Source organism: Plecotus auritus (genome assembly GCF_963455305.1).
Source record: "Plecotus auritus genome assembly, chromosome: 2".
NCBI classification, from domain to species: domain Eukaryota; kingdom Metazoa; phylum Chordata; class Mammalia; order Chiroptera; family Vespertilionidae; genus Plecotus; species Plecotus auritus.
In genome coordinates this window covers 175,454,097-175,473,919 of record NC_137771.1, presented here as the reverse complement: position 1 = coordinate 175,473,919, position 19,823 = coordinate 175,454,097, and the positions used below count along the sequence as shown (strand labels likewise).

The 19,823-nt window shown below is 43.0% G+C and overlaps 1 protein-coding gene across 1 annotated transcript in view; it reads right to left on the bottom strand.

Moving 5' to 3' along the window:
• LSG1 (large 60S subunit nuclear export GTPase 1) overlaps window positions 1–7,081 on the bottom strand; it is a 32,743-nt gene extending 25,662 nt beyond the window's left edge. The window contains exons 1-5 of the mRNA XM_080657773.1: window positions 6,917–7,081; window positions 4,722–4,848; window positions 2,513–2,633; window positions 2,252–2,338; window positions 1,483–1,569 (exon numbers count right to left, since the gene is read on the bottom strand). Of these exons, the coding sequence (XP_080513899.1) occupies window positions 1,483–1,569; window positions 2,252–2,338; window positions 2,513–2,633; window positions 4,722–4,848; window positions 6,917–7,015 (521 nt within the window). The 5' untranslated portion in view covers window positions 7,016–7,081. The remainder of the gene's footprint in view (window positions 1–1,482; window positions 1,570–2,251; window positions 2,339–2,512; window positions 2,634–4,721; window positions 4,849–6,916) is intronic.
• Window positions 7,082–19,823: the final 12,742 nt, after the last annotated feature.

The window sequence follows — 19,823 nt, the reverse complement described above, 5'->3', positions numbered from 1 at the left end:
GTCAAAACCTACAAAAAGGAACGGCTGGAACTCATTAGGACGAAAAGACAGAAAGAACAGCAATTAAGATATGTCAAACCTGTAAGAGGCAAGCCTGTGCCTGCCCCGGAGCCCCAAGACAGCTTGGGACTAGAAGCATTAGATCTAGCTCTCAAGGCAAGGGGGAGGCGAGACACTGAAGCCAATCTGAACAGGGAGTTCTTAGGTCATTCCCTGTTCCGTTCAACCAGGCAATTATGCCCCACCCGGTTAACAAGTTTAATCCAATTCCTGTTTTTTTTTCCATAACAATGCAAATGCGCTAATATTCTTTTCCAAGAACCAGGCATCCTGTTTCCTAATGCTCTTACTGGGTACATTTTATGGATTTCAAAAAAAAAAAAAAAAAAAAAAAAAAATACAACCTGAAGGTTCCTTTTGTTAAAAAAAATCATTTCAAATATAAATTTCATTTATGGAGTCCTTGTAAGTAATTCAGACACCTTGAGGAAAACAAAAACCTTTTAACTATACCAACAATTTTCAATTTTTTTCATCTCATGGCACACATAAACTAATTACTAAAATTCTGTGACACCCCCCCAAAATTTTTTTTGACAATCTGACAAAAAAAACAAAAACAAAAAATGGTATAATTTTGATTCATTCACACAGGACAGCTATTGTGTTGGATGCTGTCATTTTTTTATTTGACAATCTAAGCAAAAAGAGGTCAGTGCCCCTGACCAAAAAGTCAGGTACTTCATGTTTTAAAATTCTTGCAGCACACTGGTTAAAAAAAGCTGCACTATATCAAAGAGGTTAGAATGGAGAAAGTTGATTCATCCATTTCTAACAATCAAGACATGAAAAAGACTGAAAATATCCCATTCTTAATTTATTAAAATGTTTCTCTTTTCAAATCCCAATTAAAACAGATCATTCCCCCCATCCAATCCTTCCTTATCAACTGCTTCTTCCTCGCCTATGACTTGGCCCACTACCTTTCTATCTGCAACATAGTAGGAATCACACTGGTTTGCATTTTACCAGAACTGCATCGTAGGAGTGCGACGAATGACTGCATTTCATTCATCTGTGTGCTCTGTTGCCTGGGGCTTTGCTTGGCCTCCCCCCATAATATACTGGCTCTTTCAGGCAGATACCTATCCCTTTTCACATCCATATTTTCCATATTACCAGTAGAAATTCAATATATAGTGGCTGAAATAACTACAGTTGCTTCAGAACTCATCTTACAGAAAATGCTCACCATTCTCACAAGCTTATTGTGTTCATCTAATAACAGAAAACATTATATATTTTTAAAAATACAGTATCATACTTTCAGTTTTTAAAATAATTCTCAACAACAGCCCTTTGTATAGCTTAATCCTGCCCCCCATCCCCAACCCTGGGCATATAAACATGTGTTAACATCCAAATCTAATATAACACCACCACAACAATGCCAGTACCCTTCTCCCCAAAATGCTCATTTACCTTCTCTCAATCACCCTCCAGAGTTGGCGCCAAAAGTCCAAATTTCTTTCAAATGGAGTCAATATCAGCTTTTGTTCCTCTTCTAGCCTGGCTTTAAAATGATAAGTTTATACCTTTGCCAGATTATATATATATATATATATAAGGTTTTGAGTAACATAAACACTCAAACTCATTGCATTAAAAAATAAGTACATAAATATTAACTGTCAAATTATTTTTACATTAGAGGCCTGATGCACGAAATTCGTGCAAGGGGCTCGGCCCTCGCAGCCGCAGCAGCTTGCCTGGGCCCTCGCAGTTCCGACTTTGTCCGGAAGGTCGTTTGGCTGTTTGGTCTAATTAGCATATTACACTTTTATTATTATAGAAGATACTCTCTGCTGAATCAATAAGAAAATCAAATTCAAGTTTTATATTTAATCTATTTAAACCCTGGAAGTTTATCTATTACACAAAGTGACATTTCTCCAAGGCATTTCTTCCTGGAGGAATGCGGAGAGCGGTGATCAACTCCAGGGTGACTAATGGTGGAGAAGGGTATAAACGAGAGAAACAGCCAGGAATGGAGCAGAGTAACCAACTCAGCATTAACCAACTCACCATCTTTGTGCAAGGATTCATGTGTGGCCAGCAATTTGCACTTAAAAGAAATCTACCAGTTTTCTTTTAAAAGAGTCAAGTTTTCAAAATGCAAACAGCAATGCAAGCACATCAAAATGCCTGACTCAGAATTCAAGGCAAATCTTCAGATAATCTTAACACTCACCGGACAAGCTGACGTCTCCATTCTAGAAAGTTATCTTTTTCTGCCTGTTTGAGTTCTTCGGAGCTAGTTTTTTTGTCCCATTTTGGTCTGAAATAATCACAGAGGGGAAAAACTCCATATGAGTTACCAAAATAAAATAGTGGATTTGTATTTAATAATGGCAACTGAGAAAAGAGAGCAGAAAAAGAATGAACATATAAAAATTTTATACTCAGTGGCCATGTTGTGCCTCATGATGTTCTACATTCTTGTTCAACTCACCTCCTTGGTATACACAAGAATTGTTTGTTTTCTTCATGGAGCTTCTTAATTCTCTGGCTCTCCTCAAAAGACAGCAGTCCAGTTTTAGCCTCAGGAAGCACAAACTTAATATTAAGCTTCTCTGTTTATAGAACAGAAAAGAACTGTTACTTAAAAGGCAATACAGAGAGTGAATACTGGTCATTACTTCAAAACTAAAAATATGAGCATCTAAAACAGAATTTAAGCTTTTAAAATTTAGATTCCTCTAGCCTTGGATAAATCATAAAGTTTTCTACAAAAAGGAAAAGATTTTTATTAATTTTATAAAACTCCATATGCTAAATGCATTAAGAATGGGAAGAAACTGTGAAGATTTACTATAACCAATCTCTTCATTTTATATAGGCAGCAGTCGCCAACCTTTCGGACCACTGGTTGCCGACAGCTGATACAGGGAGAATTGTAAGCCAATGGGAATGGGTGGGGAAGCAACGATTCAGCAGTCTCACTCCAGTTAGAAATGGTGAACTACTACACTATATTGTATATAAGATATGCATGATGAACACCTGGGATTAGTGCCCTATGTAAAATCAAATAAATGTCATGTCCATGTGTGAATCAGAGACCTCTGTTCTAGGGCTCTATTTCCCTCCAGCCACCCCTCAGTTGCTCCAGACCTCTCAAATTCACCACACACAGCCACCTAGTCTCCTTAGAAGTCAGCTAAGCTTCTTATCAAAATGTCAAGGGAAGGTCCTATTCAAAGGTAACGAGACATCTTCAGCAACATTCCTATTGACCTCTAAGCAAAGACTGCAGTCTGCTACCCTCCTCAGACCACCAATACCTTGCTTGGGCTGCAAAGTCTAGTAACCAAGAGTATAGTCAAATCCAAGCACCATTCGCAGTCGAAACACACACCCCTCGAGCTACATATTTAATAATTCTTTTAATTTCTCCTTCCAATGGTGAGCTCCCATCCAATGTCCAACCACTGTAAATACCTCTAGCCCCTCGAGTCTTTCTCTTTCTCCAGTCCATCATCCAACTTCTTTCCCTATTTGGCTAAAGCCATGTGGTACATACATTCGACCACTCTGATTGAACATCAAAATTCACTACTTTACTGCACCCACTCCCAAATCTCCACCCTTAGATAAAGCCAACTATTCTTTCTCCTCATTTCAGTAGTGATGCTATGAGTGCTGCTGCAAGTAAGCATACAACAATGTAGCACCTGTCTCTGAACTGTGTTTACTACCAACACTTTTGACACCAAATATGTGGGGTTTTCCCACACTAACAACCAATTCTCCAAACACCAACAACTCCATTATATTCTGTCAGACTCCAGAGATAGAAGGGTTCTGTCCCACAACTTCACTAGAGGTGCCAACTCTCTAAATGGTTTTTATGGAGGCTTCATCACATAGGCATGATTGATTATCGGCCACTGGTGATTAACTCAATTGTGAGCACCTCCATCTTTTATGACCCCACATATCTGCTACAGACTTCTTTCATAGCACCTAAAATAAAATATACAGAACCAAAATTTGTCTTATTCAACATTGTTGCCAGTACAATGCCTGAGAGAGGCTGAGACTAAACAAAAACATTCTGAACAAATGAATGAATTTGCTAAACAACATAATAACATTTACAATAATAAAAGAGCAACAGGAATAATAGTTTATAATGCCATCTCTGTGCCATGTACTTTTCTAAGTGCTCAGAAACACATATTAAAAACCAGGGAGAGAAATGACTAAAACAAATTACATGCATAGAAAAATTCACTATAATGTGCTGACAAGTACTTTAAAATACAATTCAAATTGCCTAAGTTAACAGGAGCAAGCCTAGAATTGTGCTTCTAACAATATCAGAAAACATTCTGGAAAACACTAGTATTGTCCACCATAATGCTGATTATTTTTTTTTCCCTAGGAAAGATTGAGTTTCTTGAATTTAATATGATACTGTAAAATCTGAAGTGTTTTTTCAGAGCTGAATTTTAAAACTGTGGCACATCCTGTAGCTCACAACTTGAGTACAACTGGACCCCACAATGCTCCTGGGATATCTGCCTTTGGATTAAAGACAGCTCATTTATGAATTTAGTAGGGTCTGCAAAAACAGTTCCAGGTAGATTTGTTTGTATCTAGTAAGCAAAGACGGAAATGTGACCCGTGTCATATGCACTCAGCAATAAACAACTTACCAGCTACGAACTCTGTTCCAGCAAGTTCTGCAGTTGCAAGGAAGTCATCAAGGGAGCTCTGTTCAGTCACCGACTGAAGATTAAGACGACCCCAGTCATAGCCATCATTGAGTTCACTTGTGTGCAACTATGAATAAAACAGGGTAAAAACGCAGTTACTCTCTTCTGCTCTTGACATCCAAACAAACTCTAACCCCACAAGGAACTAATATTCTGTGGTCTTGAGCAAGATTATCAGCATCTTTAGCATCAAAACTGATAATAACTAACATTCAAATAGCATTTTCTTACCTCATGATAGGCACTTTCCATTCATGCTTTAATTTCATTTTCAAAATCTTTTAATTTAGCTCTATTTTCTGTGACAAGAAATCAGGCTTAAATAGATAAAAATAAATTGCCTAGCCTGGCCAATTTGGCTCAGTGGTTGAGTCAAACCTATAAACCAGGGGGTCCTGGGTTTGATTATGGGTGGGGGCATATGCCTGGGTTGCACTGCAGCCCGATCCCCAGCGGGGAGCGTGCAGGAGGCAGCCGATCAATGATTCTCTCTCATCACTGATGTTTCTATCTCTCTCTCTCCCTCTTCCTTCCTCTCTGAAATCAATAATAATAAAAAAAAAATCTTAAAAAAAATTGCCTATAGTTGCAAGTAATAAGTGATAGAGACAGAATTTGAACACAGACTCTCTGGTCCTGGCAGCCACAGTTAGTCAAAATTTTTGGATGGAGACCCACAGTAAGGTTTACACAGTGACTCAAATGCTGTGATACACACAGTGATACAATTATATACCATTAGAGCAAAATGGAAACAAGAGAATCCTAAAACAAAGTTACCTTCCTACATATAATACACTCTATATTTTGAATTCTTTTTTGTTGGCTTAAAAAAAACAAAACCTCTGGTTGCCATCTACTTAACTGACTTCCAGACACAACCCAGAGTTTGATAAACACCATCCTAGCTACATGTTCAGTACAGGTACAAATAAATGAAAACACTGAAGATTGAAAGGTTTGCCCAAGGTCACTGAATCAGTAAAAATCAGAGTAAGGATTACTATCCAGTTCTTTAGAATTTATATTCAATCTTCCTATCACTTCTTAAAAGGCTACATTAACAACAAGCTGCTTCAAAACCAATTGAAATTGTCAGCATCTAATGTCCAGAGTAACTCTGACTTGATGAATACTAATGAGCCATAATGCTGCTTACTCTGCAAATTATATAGACAGAAATCAGATGGTGTGAGAGTGGCACATGGACAGTTAGCAACAGGGACGTCTTTGACTTTAGCACAAATTCTTACTGTGAACTTAGTGAGTCTCAAATAACTGGGGTTATGAATAGTCAAAGTAACAACCACAAGTCAAACTACTTCGTCCATTTTTCAAAGGTCCTAAAACTATGATTGTTCCTAGGTCTAAGGAACTATTAGGCCGGCCACATTCTGGAGATGAAATGTTCATCTTTGAGCGACATTACTAGGAAATAATAAGGATGAAGCAGGAATGAGAGATATGTTGTACTTCTAGTAGCAACCAGCCACTTTTAGAGGGTCAGTTCTTTGAACAAATTAATACTAAGAGAAGTAGTGTTTGTGTTTTTCCTGCTCATAACTTCCAAAGTTCCCATGGCTTATAAGGCAAAGACTATTATTCTGACATTAAGACCCTAAGACCCTTCAAAAATCTCACTCCAGCTTTATTAGACTAGGCCTACTTTTTTGTGTGCTCTGTCCCTCCTAGAAGGAGGACCTGCGTATCAGCGTGGCAGAAATTTACACTCATCCTTGAAAACCCTACTTAGGCCCTAATTGGTTTGGCTCAGTGGATAGAGCATCCGCCTCCGGACTGGAGGGTCCCAGGTTCGATTCTGGTCAAGGGCATGTACCTTGGATGCGGGCACATCCCCAGTGGGGAGTGTGCAGGAGGCAGCTGATTGATGTTTCTCTCTCATCAATGTTTCTCTCTATTCCTCTCTGTAAAAAAAAAAAAATCAAAATATTTTTAAAAAGAGAGAACGAAGCAGTTGGCCATATGATCACTAAAAAAAAAAAAAAAGAAAGAAAGAAAACCCTACTTAGACGTCACTTCTAGGAAAGTTTCGTGACCTTTGGCCTAAGGATTCGCAGTTTCACACTCACGTAACCAGATAAAAAGGCTGAGAGAGAGGACAAGAACTGGCTTACCCAGGAGTCGGTGTGACGGTGTCGACGGCTCCCCTGAGTCTGATGCCGGATAAGTGCCCGGCCGAGGGACCCAGAAGCCGGTGCTTTCCTACGGCCCATTGCAACACAGCCGCGAAACGAACTTCCTCTGTCCAACGCACACGTTTTCCGGTATTCAAGCACTAGATCCCCGGAAGTGACGTTAGTGAGCCCAAGTAGTCAAGGCCCGCGTTGAACAAAAAAAGGAAAGAACTTGCTCAAAACTGCCATCTTCCTTCTCAAGTTGGTTGTTATTATAGAGAAAAAATATAAAACTTTTTTGATAACTTAATTTTCTATAGATACCTCTAATAATATCTCGAATTTTGATAGAGTAGTGGAATCAAAGAATGGTACCGTCCAGATTTGTGCGTCGGTCTTTAGCGTCCGCAAGGAACTAGGAGAGCTAGAAAACAGGGCCGCTTTGTAGTAGTGGTACGAGCCCCGCCTCCCGGCTGTTTCGGTCGGGAGGAGGCGGAGACTCGAGGGAAGGACATTTCTGAGCCCCGCGCGAGGGGGCGTTGCCTCTTGGCTCTTGTTCTCAGCCGGTGCCCGAAGGTGTGGCCTCCCCGCTGTGAGGCCGAGCAATTAAGTCGCTTTTTTCCCCTTAGTCTTCCCAGGCTGCGAATTGGGGAAGAAAAAAGCCAACCTGGTTGGGAGTTCGGAATGGAAGGATGAATACAGTAATGTTTCCAGAGCTTGGCCAATTGCAGGGAAAGCCAACAGGATCTGGCTTAAAAGCTTTATTTCAAATAGTAGTTATGGGAGAAGTTTCGACGCCGCGGGAGGTCGACGTCCTTAATATCCCCTCTCCCCCAGCCTTGTTCAAGGGTCAACTATCATTAAACAAACAAACAAACAAACAACCTTAAAAGTTCCACTTAGAATTGTATTAAAACCTCCCTATAATTAAAGTAAAAACAATGAGGCGGCTAGGCTCTGCGGCCTGGGCTTTTGTTCCTCACTTTACCGTTAATGCCCTGTACTAGGAATATAGAAAGTCGGGTTAGAATCGCGTGGGCATTTTGCCTACATTTCATTAATCGGGAGGACCAGCTCAGTGTGACTCTGCTTAGAGGGGAAGCAGCTTGCTCAGTCAGGTGGGATATGTGACTGAGTCTCATCAACTATCTTACATGTTCCAGGGAAAAGGGGAGAATGAGGGTTGTTAACATGTTTTTCAGAACCTGGTGCTTTTCAAACTTTAATGTGCGTATGAATCCTGGAAATCTCTGTAACATGCAGATTCTGATTAATAAGGTCTGGGATGGGGCCAGGGACTCTCTACTTCTAATAAACTCCCAGGTCGTGCTAATGCTGCTGGTCTGGTCCATGGGCCACAGCAAGGTAAGTCCACTCCCTTCTGATGCAGATGAAGACACTGAAGTGGACTGGCTACAGGTCAGTCACAGAAAGTTAGGGGCCTGCAGAACTGGGACCATATCATCCACCCATCTCTGCATTTCCTGTCAAGGCCACTGTGTAGTACCTAGGGCCCAGGGGTCCTCAAACTACGGCCCAGGGGCCACATGCGGTCCGCCGAGGACATTTATCTGGCCCACCGGGTGCCGCTGCCTGTCCTGCTTAGCAGCCGACTCGTCCCGGGCCCGCAGTGCGCATAGGAATTTGTTCATAGTTTTTTTTTTTTTTAAACTATAGTCCGGGCCTCCAACGGTCTGAGGGACAGTGAACTGGCCCCCTGTTTAAAAAGTTTGAGGACCCCTGATAGGCTTTGGGAAGGCAGTGCTCACAGACCCAGGAAGGAATGCATCAGAACATGGTTTCTCCCATTTCTCAACTCAGAAACAGTGTATCTTAAAAAACAAACCAACGACCAAAAACGTGAACTTAATCTCCACAAGTAAAATATGGAAAAGATCCATGGAAGAGAATAAGCAGTTATTGGCATTCGCTTGGAGCATAGCAGTTAAAGATAAAGCTAATTCATAAAGTAAGTTTCAATGAGTTTCACATTCTAATGACAATACTAATAGTGAGATGATATAAAGAAACCTCCATCTCATTCCTAGAACTCAGTCAGGAACTTGGGACTTCACCCTCTTCCAGATTTTGTCCCCTTGAGAGATTTAGAAAAAGCAAACATTTTGGGTTTCTATGCTTAGTCTTCTCATGGACTCCAAAAATATTTGACCAAATACAGTGATAATTTAATCAAGACCAGAGGGGAGTCATAAAGACACTGACATTGTAAGATTAAAATAGTAAAAATTGCCCTGCCAGCAGCATGGCTCAGTGGTTGACCATCAACCTTTGAACCTGGAGGTCATGGTTCGATTCTCAGTTGCAGGCTTGATCCCCAGTGTGGGGTGTGCAGGAGGCATTTCATTATTGATGTTTCTATCTCTTTCTCCCTCTCCCTTCCTTTCTCTGAAATCAGTAAAACATTTTAAAAAGATAGCAGCAACTATTCTTCTTTTTTTGTTCATCCTCACCTGAGATTATTTTTTTTCATTGATTTTCGAGAGTATGGAAGGGAGAGGGAAAGAGGGACACACGTATCAATGTGAGAGAGACACATCAATTGATTGCCTCCTGCATGCTCCCTGGGGCCCAGGAATAGAGCTAGCAACAGAGGTATGTGCCCCTGACTGGAATCGAACCCTGGACCCTTCAGTTTGTGGGCCAACGCTATAACCACTGAGCAAAACTGGGTAGGGTAGCAGCAACTATTCTTAACTGACAAATAAGTAAGGCATAAATAATTTTAATATTTTCCCCAAGATGTTCCTCAAATCTTCCATTGAAAAAGAATAAACTGAGCCTGTTACCTTATCTGGTTAATGGGGAAAACAGTTCCTGTCCTGCAGAGGTAGCTCACGAGATAATGCTGCCAGGTCATTGGTTAGTAGCTTGTGGGGGGTACCAATTTTCACAGCTGAACAAAATTTTCCCCAACAACTGGATGCTGCAGGTGAGAATCCAGATGTATAATTGCCCCATGTTGAGGGATTATGATGCCAGTTCATTGAGAAGAGCAAGGAGGAAGAGAATTGAGGTGCTGATGAGATAAGATCATGGGATCCATATTCAACAGAACGAAGTGAGAATGAGGAGGGAGTGATAATGGTGATGGTGAAGTGTGAGGCAAAGTGCTGGCTGCTGCCCAAGTGAGGGAGTTGCAAAGATGAATCAGCCTCGGTCCCTGCCTTCCAGCTGTAGAAGTCATTCCACCTACACACTTCAGGAAACAACACAACCCAGCTAAACTCCCCTCATCACTTTGTCATGACAATGGAAATGCTCATCCACCTGGCTTGTGTCTGGAAGACTGGTCAGATCCTCCACATCCCCATATAGCTGACCCCCCCCGCTGAAGTCAGAATTCTCTAAACAGCGGACCCCTGAAGGTGGTTGCATTGATTTCAGGACTGGAAGCCTCCTACCAGCTTCCAAACAGCAGCACAGAGAGGGCTCCTCATTCGTGATGTTGTATAATGCTCGATTTACTGTGGCTAAACAAACGTAGTTACAAGCCCTGAAACCCACACCAAGAACACACCTGGAAGTAACATTCTGCTCCAACTCCACACTGCTGTGCCTCTGGGCTCTATACAATGGGTGGGGTTTTTGTTTTTTCTTTTCACCCCTTGGCCAAAAATGTGTCAGTGGAAGACAGATTGTTCCAAGGCAAGATTGCAGCCCTACCCCTCCCTTCGCCCACTCTCTTCCAAAGGACATTAAAGCAGTTTGCATAAGGCTGAGCGTTGTGAAAATAGAAGTCTGGCAGTCTTTGCAGCGCCACTGAATCAGTAAGGAAATTCCCTTTGATTATCTGTCATTCTCCATTTATCCCTATTGGGAATGAGTGGATTCTCACACATGAGTGAGTTTCAATCATTCAGCAGCCCTTTATTTATGGTTATTATAAATCACTGAGTCACTTCAATCAAACATTGATTGCATGCTTGTGCAGTCATTGTGTGTGCAATGAAAAGTGTAAAGGACCTCTTGCTTTGGTGATACAGGCTACAAGATCCTATGCACACTATATTTGAACCTATGAATTCCCCGCCCCCCCCCCCCAATTCATGTAGTTATATGTGGAATATCTAGGGTCTTTTATTCAGAGATGATTTTGCAATTATTTCTTCCCCTCACAACAGTCAAGTAGGAAAGGGCACTATCATTGTTCTGAACTTTTAGTTGTAAATGTTAAGACCCAATAAAGTTAAGCAAAGTAAAACAAAGAAGGCTAGAAGTAGAATTAATAATCACCAACTCTAAAATCTGCAGATAGAAAACACCAGGTTTCTTTCATTCATTCATTCTTTCACTGATTTATCACTGGGAGTCAGTATGGGGCAATCTCTTTGCTTCCCCCACCCACCCACCAAGAGCTCACAGTTTGGTAGTCATTTGCCCGACAGAAGGACTCCTCCAAGGTTAAATACTCAGGTCAGTGGTGGATCCATGAACTATACACCAATTAGATCTACTCTTCCAGAAAGGCCTTCTGACCACTGGGATTTTATTTCTTTGTCTCTAAATGTGACCCATCCACTTAAATTACTCTAGCAAATTTATTAGTGTTAGTGTGTCAACTTGGATGGTGAGGGGATAGGGAAAAGTGAAGAAAGTGTAACCCAATGGCTCAGTGGTTGAGTGTCCACCTATGAACCAAGAGGTCATGGTTCGATTCCCAGTCAGGGCATATGCCTAGGTTGCAGGCTCAATCCCCAGTGTGGGGCTGCAAGAGCCAGCCAATCAATGATTCTCTCTCATCATGGATGTTTCTATCTTGCTCTCCCTCCCTCTCTGAAATCAATAAAAATATGTTTTTAAAATTAAGAAAAGAAGTGTGACTAGCCTCAGAGAGGGGATTCTCAGAGTATGTGGGGGCCAATTTCTATTTATGTGAAGACTGTGATAGAGAAGGGAGAGAAGATTGTTCTGAGTAGAGACAAGGCAAGCAGAACTAGAGCAAATGGGGAGAAACTAGAGTCACAATTTTAGGTTCAATTTGTTTGAACCTTCTTGTAGTCAGAGTGGTTCAAAAATGAAATAGACAGCTTCATAAGGTAGTGAGCTCCCTGCCACCAGAGGTGTTCAAGCAATGGCTAGTTAACCAAGTGTCAGCGTGTTCTAAAGCAAGTTCATGCTTCAAAGTGGGTATTGGAATAGAGGACCATTAAGGTGGTCAATAGTCTCCTTACCCTAAATCTGAAACAACAACAATGATGGTTTCAGAAAGGGTGCCTGGACTGGCAATAGTAGGGCAATATCTTCATCATGTAACTTGGGGAGAAGACTCCATCCTGCCCTCTTTGTCATGTGAGGGTTGAGGGCACTGTGAACTACTATCTAGCAAATTTAATCATCATTAGTTACAATACTATATCATTACAAATGGAAATGTCATGATCCAAGGTTTCCATATCAAAGCTAACCATGCAGGGATAGTGATTACTCCTCCTTCCACCTTCAGAGGGGACATACCACTCTGGTCTTTCTTTACTGGCCATTGCTTCTGGTGGCACTGATGAGAAAGGCTCCCTTGCAAAGCTCATGATCTCACTACTCATGACTTCCTACTCATGCCTTTGCATTTCTGTCTGGGCCTTATTCAAGTGGCAAACATTCCTAGTAAGCAGCCCATGAAAGGAGGGACCTCATGGCTTCATGGCAAGCAAGGTCATTGTGAGAAAATTTCTGGAGGTGTGAGCCACAGGGTGACCTCTGGAGTTTGTAGATATCTGACTTGTCTATTGTTCCTCTCTCACTCCTGCAATTTTTTTGTCATGGCCTCTGTTTTGAGTTGTATCATGTCTCTCAAAAAGATAGGTTCCAGTCCTAACCCCAGGTACCCATGGATGTGACCTTATTTGGAAATTGAGTCTTTGCCGATGTAACCAATAAAGGTGAGGTCATACTAAATTACAGTGGGCCATAATGCAATGATAGGTATCCTTATAAGAAGATACAATTTTGGACACATGCAAAGAAGGCACGGGGGGAACACCATGTGAGGATAGAGGCAGAGATTAGAGTGATATGTCTACAAGTCAAGGATTGCAGACAACCACCAGAAGTTAAGAAGAGACAAGGAAGCATGCTCCTTTCTTCCAGCTTCTAGAATTGTGAGAGAAAAAAATTCTGTTGTTTTAAGCCACACTGTTTATGGTAATTTGTTATGGCAGCCCTAGGAAACCAAAACAGCCTCCTACGATCTTAGAACTGAAAGGGAATTGCTCAGCCCACAAATCAGAAGGTGAAGGCACAGAGAGGGGCAACATCTTGCTCTGAGACCCTCAGTGAGTCAGGCTGGGATGTGGGTGTCTGGGCTCTGGTTCTGATCATGGCACATCCCTGCTCAGATGCCTACAGTGACTAATCACAGTTCTAGAGACACCTCCTCCTGCTATTCAAGGCCCTTGGGAGTCAGGCCCCAACCTGACTCCAACACAAAGAACTTAGGTTTTGGAGATCTTGGGCAAGTTTTGTAACTCTCCCAAATTCAGTCCATTTCCTCTATAAAATGAAGAGAATATCATGGACCTCACAACACTCTTATGAGGATGAAACATCCAGCTGTATCTGAAGCACTTAGCACAGTGTCGGACACATAGTAGATGCTCAGCATGCTTAAGTTTCCTGCATTTGCCACAATCATAAACGTTCAGCACTAGCCATCGTCTTTGTGAGCCATTTTCTCCTTCTGGTCTTTCTTCTGTTGCTGTCCATAGCAACCTGCACCTCATGAAGCATGAAGCCCATCCCCTCCTTGATGAGACCCTCATCTCTTCACTGTTTGACTAGAAGTTATTTTTCCCTTTAAACCCCCCAGAGTGACCTGTGATAACTCACACTTCATTATTGCACCTATGTTTCATCCCCTGCAGCATACCCAACACACCTCCTCGAATCCACTCTGAATCAGTGAGTATCCTATACATTAATCCTATATAATAAAATACTAATATGCAAATAGACCGAATGGCAGAACAACTGGAACAACTGAACAACCGGTCGCTATGACGTGCGCTGACCACCAGGGGGCATGTGCAGAACATGGTGGGCGTCAGCTGCAATGGGATGTTGGAGCAGGTGAGGGGGGGCACCAGACCAAAGCAGGGCGCCGGTCGCTGTCATCGGGGTGAGCCTCTAGTGGTTACTGAATATTCTTTGCTCCCACGCCACAGTCCCGCCCGGCACTCGCACCTGCTGCCGGTGCCACCCTGCTCACACCTGCAGCTGGCTCTGGAGCCGCCACTCGCACCCACTGCCGGTGCCCAGCACCGGTCCCAATTGCTAGGTGCCATCAGTGGGTGTGAGCAGCAGCTGCTGGCCCTGATTGCGCCTGAGGGCTTCTCCACCTCCCCCTGCTCCTGAGGGGCAATTGGGGCAGCAGCCGCTGCTCGCATCTGCTGATGGCACCGGCCCCAATCACTCCACGCCATCAGCGGGTGCTAGTGGGGCCAGCACCATCAGTGCGTGGGAGCAGGGGCAGCGGGAGCGGGGCTGCCAGCAGACAGGGGACCGGGGGCTGCAGTGGGAGGGGCCAGGCGGGGCCGTGGAGGATGGGCCGAGACACGCACCTGTGCTACCACAACCTCTTGGCCCACAGTTTCTTTCAAGGTGCACAAATTTGTGCACTGGGCCCCTAGTTGGATTATAACCACCTTAAGGGTGAGACCATGTGCATAACCCCAGTGCCCAGTGGGGAGAGGCCAGTATAGTAAAATTTTGTGATTGAAAAGCTCATGTTCATTGCCTGCCTAAATGATGTGCCAGGCCCACATGCCCAGGAGAATTAAAAAACAAAAGACAAACTAAAACATAGGTTGCATAATATCCTCTCTACTCTCAATTTACCATGCACATGTAATTTCATTGGTACTTCTTTATACTATTTCCTGAAAAGTGAGAACTGCTACAACTCTTACTGTTTTTGAAGTGAAAACCCCAGAGAGGTCAAGGTTCACTGGGCAGAGCAGAGGAACCCAATGGGCTACCAGACTCCCCTGAATCTGAGCATGATCTTGACCACTAGGGGGACCAAAGTCTGAGCATGACCATGACAGCCATGCTAGACTCTAACCCAAGCATGTCAAACTCAAAGGCTAACACAGGCCAAATAAACAAGGTTTAAGTTTATGTGGGCTGCAAAAAAACCAGAAGCTTCACCAAACAAGTCAGTACAAAACTAATGACACGGCAATCGGCTGCTAAAATATTTGCTGCTAGTATTAGGGGAGAGAAATGGTGAGCCTGCACGTAAGGCACGTAAGGGAAATGAATGTAACACGATTACAGTAATCAGTCATTAGTGAACGTTGTAGTTCGTTATTCATAATTATGTATAACAGGATATTGCAAACATTAAGTTACAAAATGTTTATTAAAACATTTCTTATGTACTGTTATATTGGCTGGGCCGCAAAAATATTCGTTGTGGGTTGCATGCGGCCTGCGAGTTTGACATGCTTGCTCTAACCCAGGGGTGGGCAAACTTTTTGACTTGAGGGCCACAATGGGTTCTTAAACTGGACCGGAGGGCCGGAACAAAAGCATGGATGGAGTGTGTGTGTGAACTAATATAAATTCAAAGTAAAGGAGCGGAGGGGAGAGCAAGAGAACCCTCCGCTCTTTCGGCTCCGCGGGCTGGATAGAACAGCCGAACGGGCTGGATCTGGCCCGCGGGCCGTAGTTTGCCCACGGCTGCTCTAACCTCTTCGGTGGCAGTGAGAGCCAGCAACAAGGGGACTTTTGATTAAGGGCCCAGAGAGTGACAGCTCAGTCAGGTCACAGGGAGAAGGATGTTTGGTTGATGAGGGCTGTTCTGGTCCAGTCCACCCAATGAACTCATAAGCCCCCCAAACATAGCCCTTCATAGAAGGGGAGAGAGTGTAGAACGTTTGTTCTTCATTATTTATGTGTTTGATAGCCTCTGGCTTTATGTTTAGCTGAAGAAAAGTGCCCTGAATTTAGATTCAGGCTACATGGGTCCTACTCTTGTTTTGACGTGACCCTCAGGGCCTCAGTTTCCTCATCCGTAAAACCTGAGGGGAGGGGTTGTTTGAAGAGATAGGCTGTCTGGAAGCCCTTTTTCAGTTCTGACAATCTGTGTTTATGATAGTCTGATTGCTGTGAAAATAAACACATGGCTATTGTTCATCCCACAAACATTTGTGGTGTACTGACTAGGGAGGCATTGGTGCTAGTAGCTGGGGCAGAAGGGTGAATTAAATACAGTCACTTTCCTAAAGGAGCTCACAGTTTAGTGAGGGAGGCAGGCAGTTAAAGATAATATCAGTGAGACAAGAGCAGAAGTACAGATACCCACAGGAGAGGGTGGAGAAGAAGTTAGGGAGGCCAGGCACTTTTCTGGAGAAGTTGGTACCTGAGGTGGCTCTTTAAAGATGAGTAAGGTTCAGCCCGGAGAAGTGGCAGAAGAAGGTCATTCCAATTAGACAGAACCTCATAAGAATGGCTGGAAGACAAGAAACAAGTCTCATGAGCATGGTCAGAAGCACAGGCCATTCTTCCTCGCTGGAGCAGAAATCACAAGGCCGGGAGAAGTGGTGAATGAGGCTGGAGAGGTAGGCAGGTGCCAGACCTGAAAATTCTCATGTGTTATAATGAGAAGTTGAGCCCATAACCTGTGATTCGTGGGAAGCCACTGAATGGTCATAATAGAAAGAGGCATACTGTCAAATTTGTGGTTTGAAGGATAGATTTGAGTGGACGGGTATAAAGAAAGAGAGACTTTTGAGCCTGGGACAGAGAGGTGAGAATGGGTGTGGATGTGGTTAAATGAGGGGGTTAGCTGGGGTTGGCACACAGTTAACATTACTCTACTGCCTCAGTTTTCTTAAGGAAGCACCAAATCCCTTGCTTGGCTCTGATGGGGAGTGGGAAGCTTTGGAAAAGTGGTGAAGATTCAGGGCACTCACTGAGGGGAGTAGAAGAGGAAATGGAGTCAGGATAAGAGGAAAATGGCTGCTGTAACAAATTAACATAAACTTGGCTTAAATCAACACAGAGTTACAATTCTTCAGGTTAGCAGTCCAACATGGGTCTCGCTGGGCTAGAATCAAGGTGTTATAGGATATCCTTTCTGAAAGTTCTAGGGGAGAATTAGTCCTTGCCTTGCCCAGCATCTAGAGGCTGCCTGCATTCCTTGGCTTGTTGCCCCCTTCCTCCATCTTCAAAACCAGCAAGGGAGGGTGGAGACCTTCTCATATTGCATCACTCTGACACTCTCCTCCTCCTTTCAATAATAAAAAAAAAATCACGATGAGATGCATAAATAAAATTAATCATTTAAAGTGAACAATTGATATTTAGTATATTCACAATGTTGTGCAATCACTACATCTAGCTCCAAAACGTTTTCATCACTCCGAAAGGAAAACCATATTCATGAAGTAGTTTCTCCCCATTCTTCCCTCCCTCCAGCCCTTGGCAGAATCTTGGTTCTGTCATTATGGATTCATCTACTATGGATAGTTCACATAGATAGCTTACAACAATAGTACATGACCTTTGTGTCTGGCTTCTTTCATTTCACTTGATGTTTTTGAGGTTTGCACTTCCACTTTGAAGGAGACTGGTGATTTCATTGGCCCATCTGGATAATTATGGGTACTCTCACTATTTTAAGGTCAGCTAGTTAGCAACCTTAACTTAATCTACTGCTGGGGTTCTTGTTCCAGCATTAAGAAGGGTTCAGCCATCTGGAGAAAGGCTGTGCGTAGATTAAGTAGGAGTCCAGAGACGAAAGATAATTTTGAAAGGCATTGGGGGTCAGAGGAGCTTTAGCTAAAGGAGCTAAGTTCTTCTTGTCTCAGAACCCCTTGCTTTTTATTAACACAATTTTTCCTAAGGCAAGTTGGAGATAATACACTTCAAAGGGTAGGGTTTCCTCTACAGAGTCCATTGTCAGAATGGGGAATAGTCTACGGCTGTTCAGGTGTTTGGCCAGTAGGAGGCAATAACATGTACATTAAGATGCCCTGAGCTGTCTGGCAGCAAACAATCAATTTATTTTTTTTTATTTTTATTTTTTTAATATACTTTATTGATTTTTTACAGAGAGGAAGGGAGAGGAATAGAGAGTCAGAAACATCGATGAGAGAGAAACATCGATCAGCTGCCTCCTGCACACCTCCCACCGGGGATGTGCCCGCAACCAAGGCATGTGCCCTTGACCGGAATCGAACCCGGGACCCTTCAGTCCGCAGGCCGACGCTCCATCCACTAAGCCAAACCGGTTTCGGCCAAACAATCAATTTAATGCATCCTTTCAGGTTTGGGGAAATGCCTTTAGCCATTCCCAACAGGTGATAACATATGTGACTCAGCCCTTGTTGAGTCCCCAAGTTCCATCAACCTTTTGATGAAACTCTTGTAATTATGACATGCTGGAATTGGCTTCTGGCAATCTACAATCTTCCTTCCCCTTCCCCCATTCTCACAGGTTCTGGGGATTAGGACAGATACATCTTTTTTTTTTTTTTTTTTTTTTTGCGGTGTGTGTGTGTGTGTGTGTGTGTGTGTGTGTGTGTGTGTGTGCATTATTCTGCTTACCATAGGAGAGGTCACAATGTGTCAAGGGTAGACTATCTGAGCGATTCTACTCAGCGTCCAGCTCCAGAAGCAGAGCATATGGACTATGGTATTGGTCCAGATTGGGGCTTTGCTGGGTGGATATGGTGTACAGAAACTGTGGACCTGGTGCTCATCTGGAAGATCTTGGATGGGGAGGAGCAGAAAGAAAGAGGTTGGGAAGGAGTTAATACTAGGAGAAATAAAGTGAGTTAGGGCAGGTCTCCCCAAACTTTAGTATGTGTTCAGTCACAGGAGGAGTTTAAGCAGAGATTTTGATTTATGGGTGGGATCCAGGAATTGGGCCAGCAAATTCTGATGCAGCTAGTAGAGGTGAGTCCACTCTGTGTGGGATGTTGATGTAGATCCTGGAGGTCTTGAGGTTGAAGAACTCATGTGTTAGGAGTCAGGAATTAAGAGGGCTGGCAGAGTAAAAGGCTGGGATTACACAGTGGGATTTTTGAAGCTGGAGCTCAGTTTTGAACTGGCTAACCTTATTCCCACCTTGAGGTCTTCATATTAGCTATGCCCTTTGCCTAGCACAAGGCTGTCCATATATAGTTGTAAATGTTCTAGTTCCCACATTAAAGAGGTACAAGGAAACAGACAAAATTAATTTTAATAACATATTCTCTTTAACTTAACATAACCAAACTATTATTCAGTATACAATTACTATGAAATTGTCGAGCTATTTTTACATCATTTTTGTCTTACTAACTCTTCAAAATTCAGTGTGTATTTCATACTTGTTTGACATCTCAGTTTGGATCAACTGCACTTCAAGTGCTCATTACCGACATGTGGCTATCATAGTTTCCAGCACAAGATGAAATGTCATCATCCCTCCCCCCATCTTTGCATGGCTGGTTCCATCTCGTTCAGGTCTCTACCCAGAGATGTCTGTCCTGGCCACGCTGTCTAAACCAGCCACCTCCCATTCCTAACACTGCTTTCTTTTCTTCAGAGACTTATTGCTATCTGATGTCTTATTAGTTATTTGTTTGCTTATTATCTGCCTCCCCATAGGCTATAAATCCCGTTAGGGCAAATCCCTGTCTGTCTTCCTTAGTGCAATATCCCCAGCAACTACGTCACACCCTCAATAGACTCTCAACAAATATTTGTTGAATGACTTTGAAGATTCCAGATTCATCATTTGTTGTCTCTGAAGCCGATGTTCATTCAGTAAGATGTTAGGCAAGGGGGCCACAGGGAGGAGCCTTATGCAAGGTATGAGGTGGGAGGAAGCCAGCCTGAAAGTTTTCTGTGAGCTAAAAGGCTGACTCTCAGGTATCAAGGTAGAAGCCGAGCTGCTTTC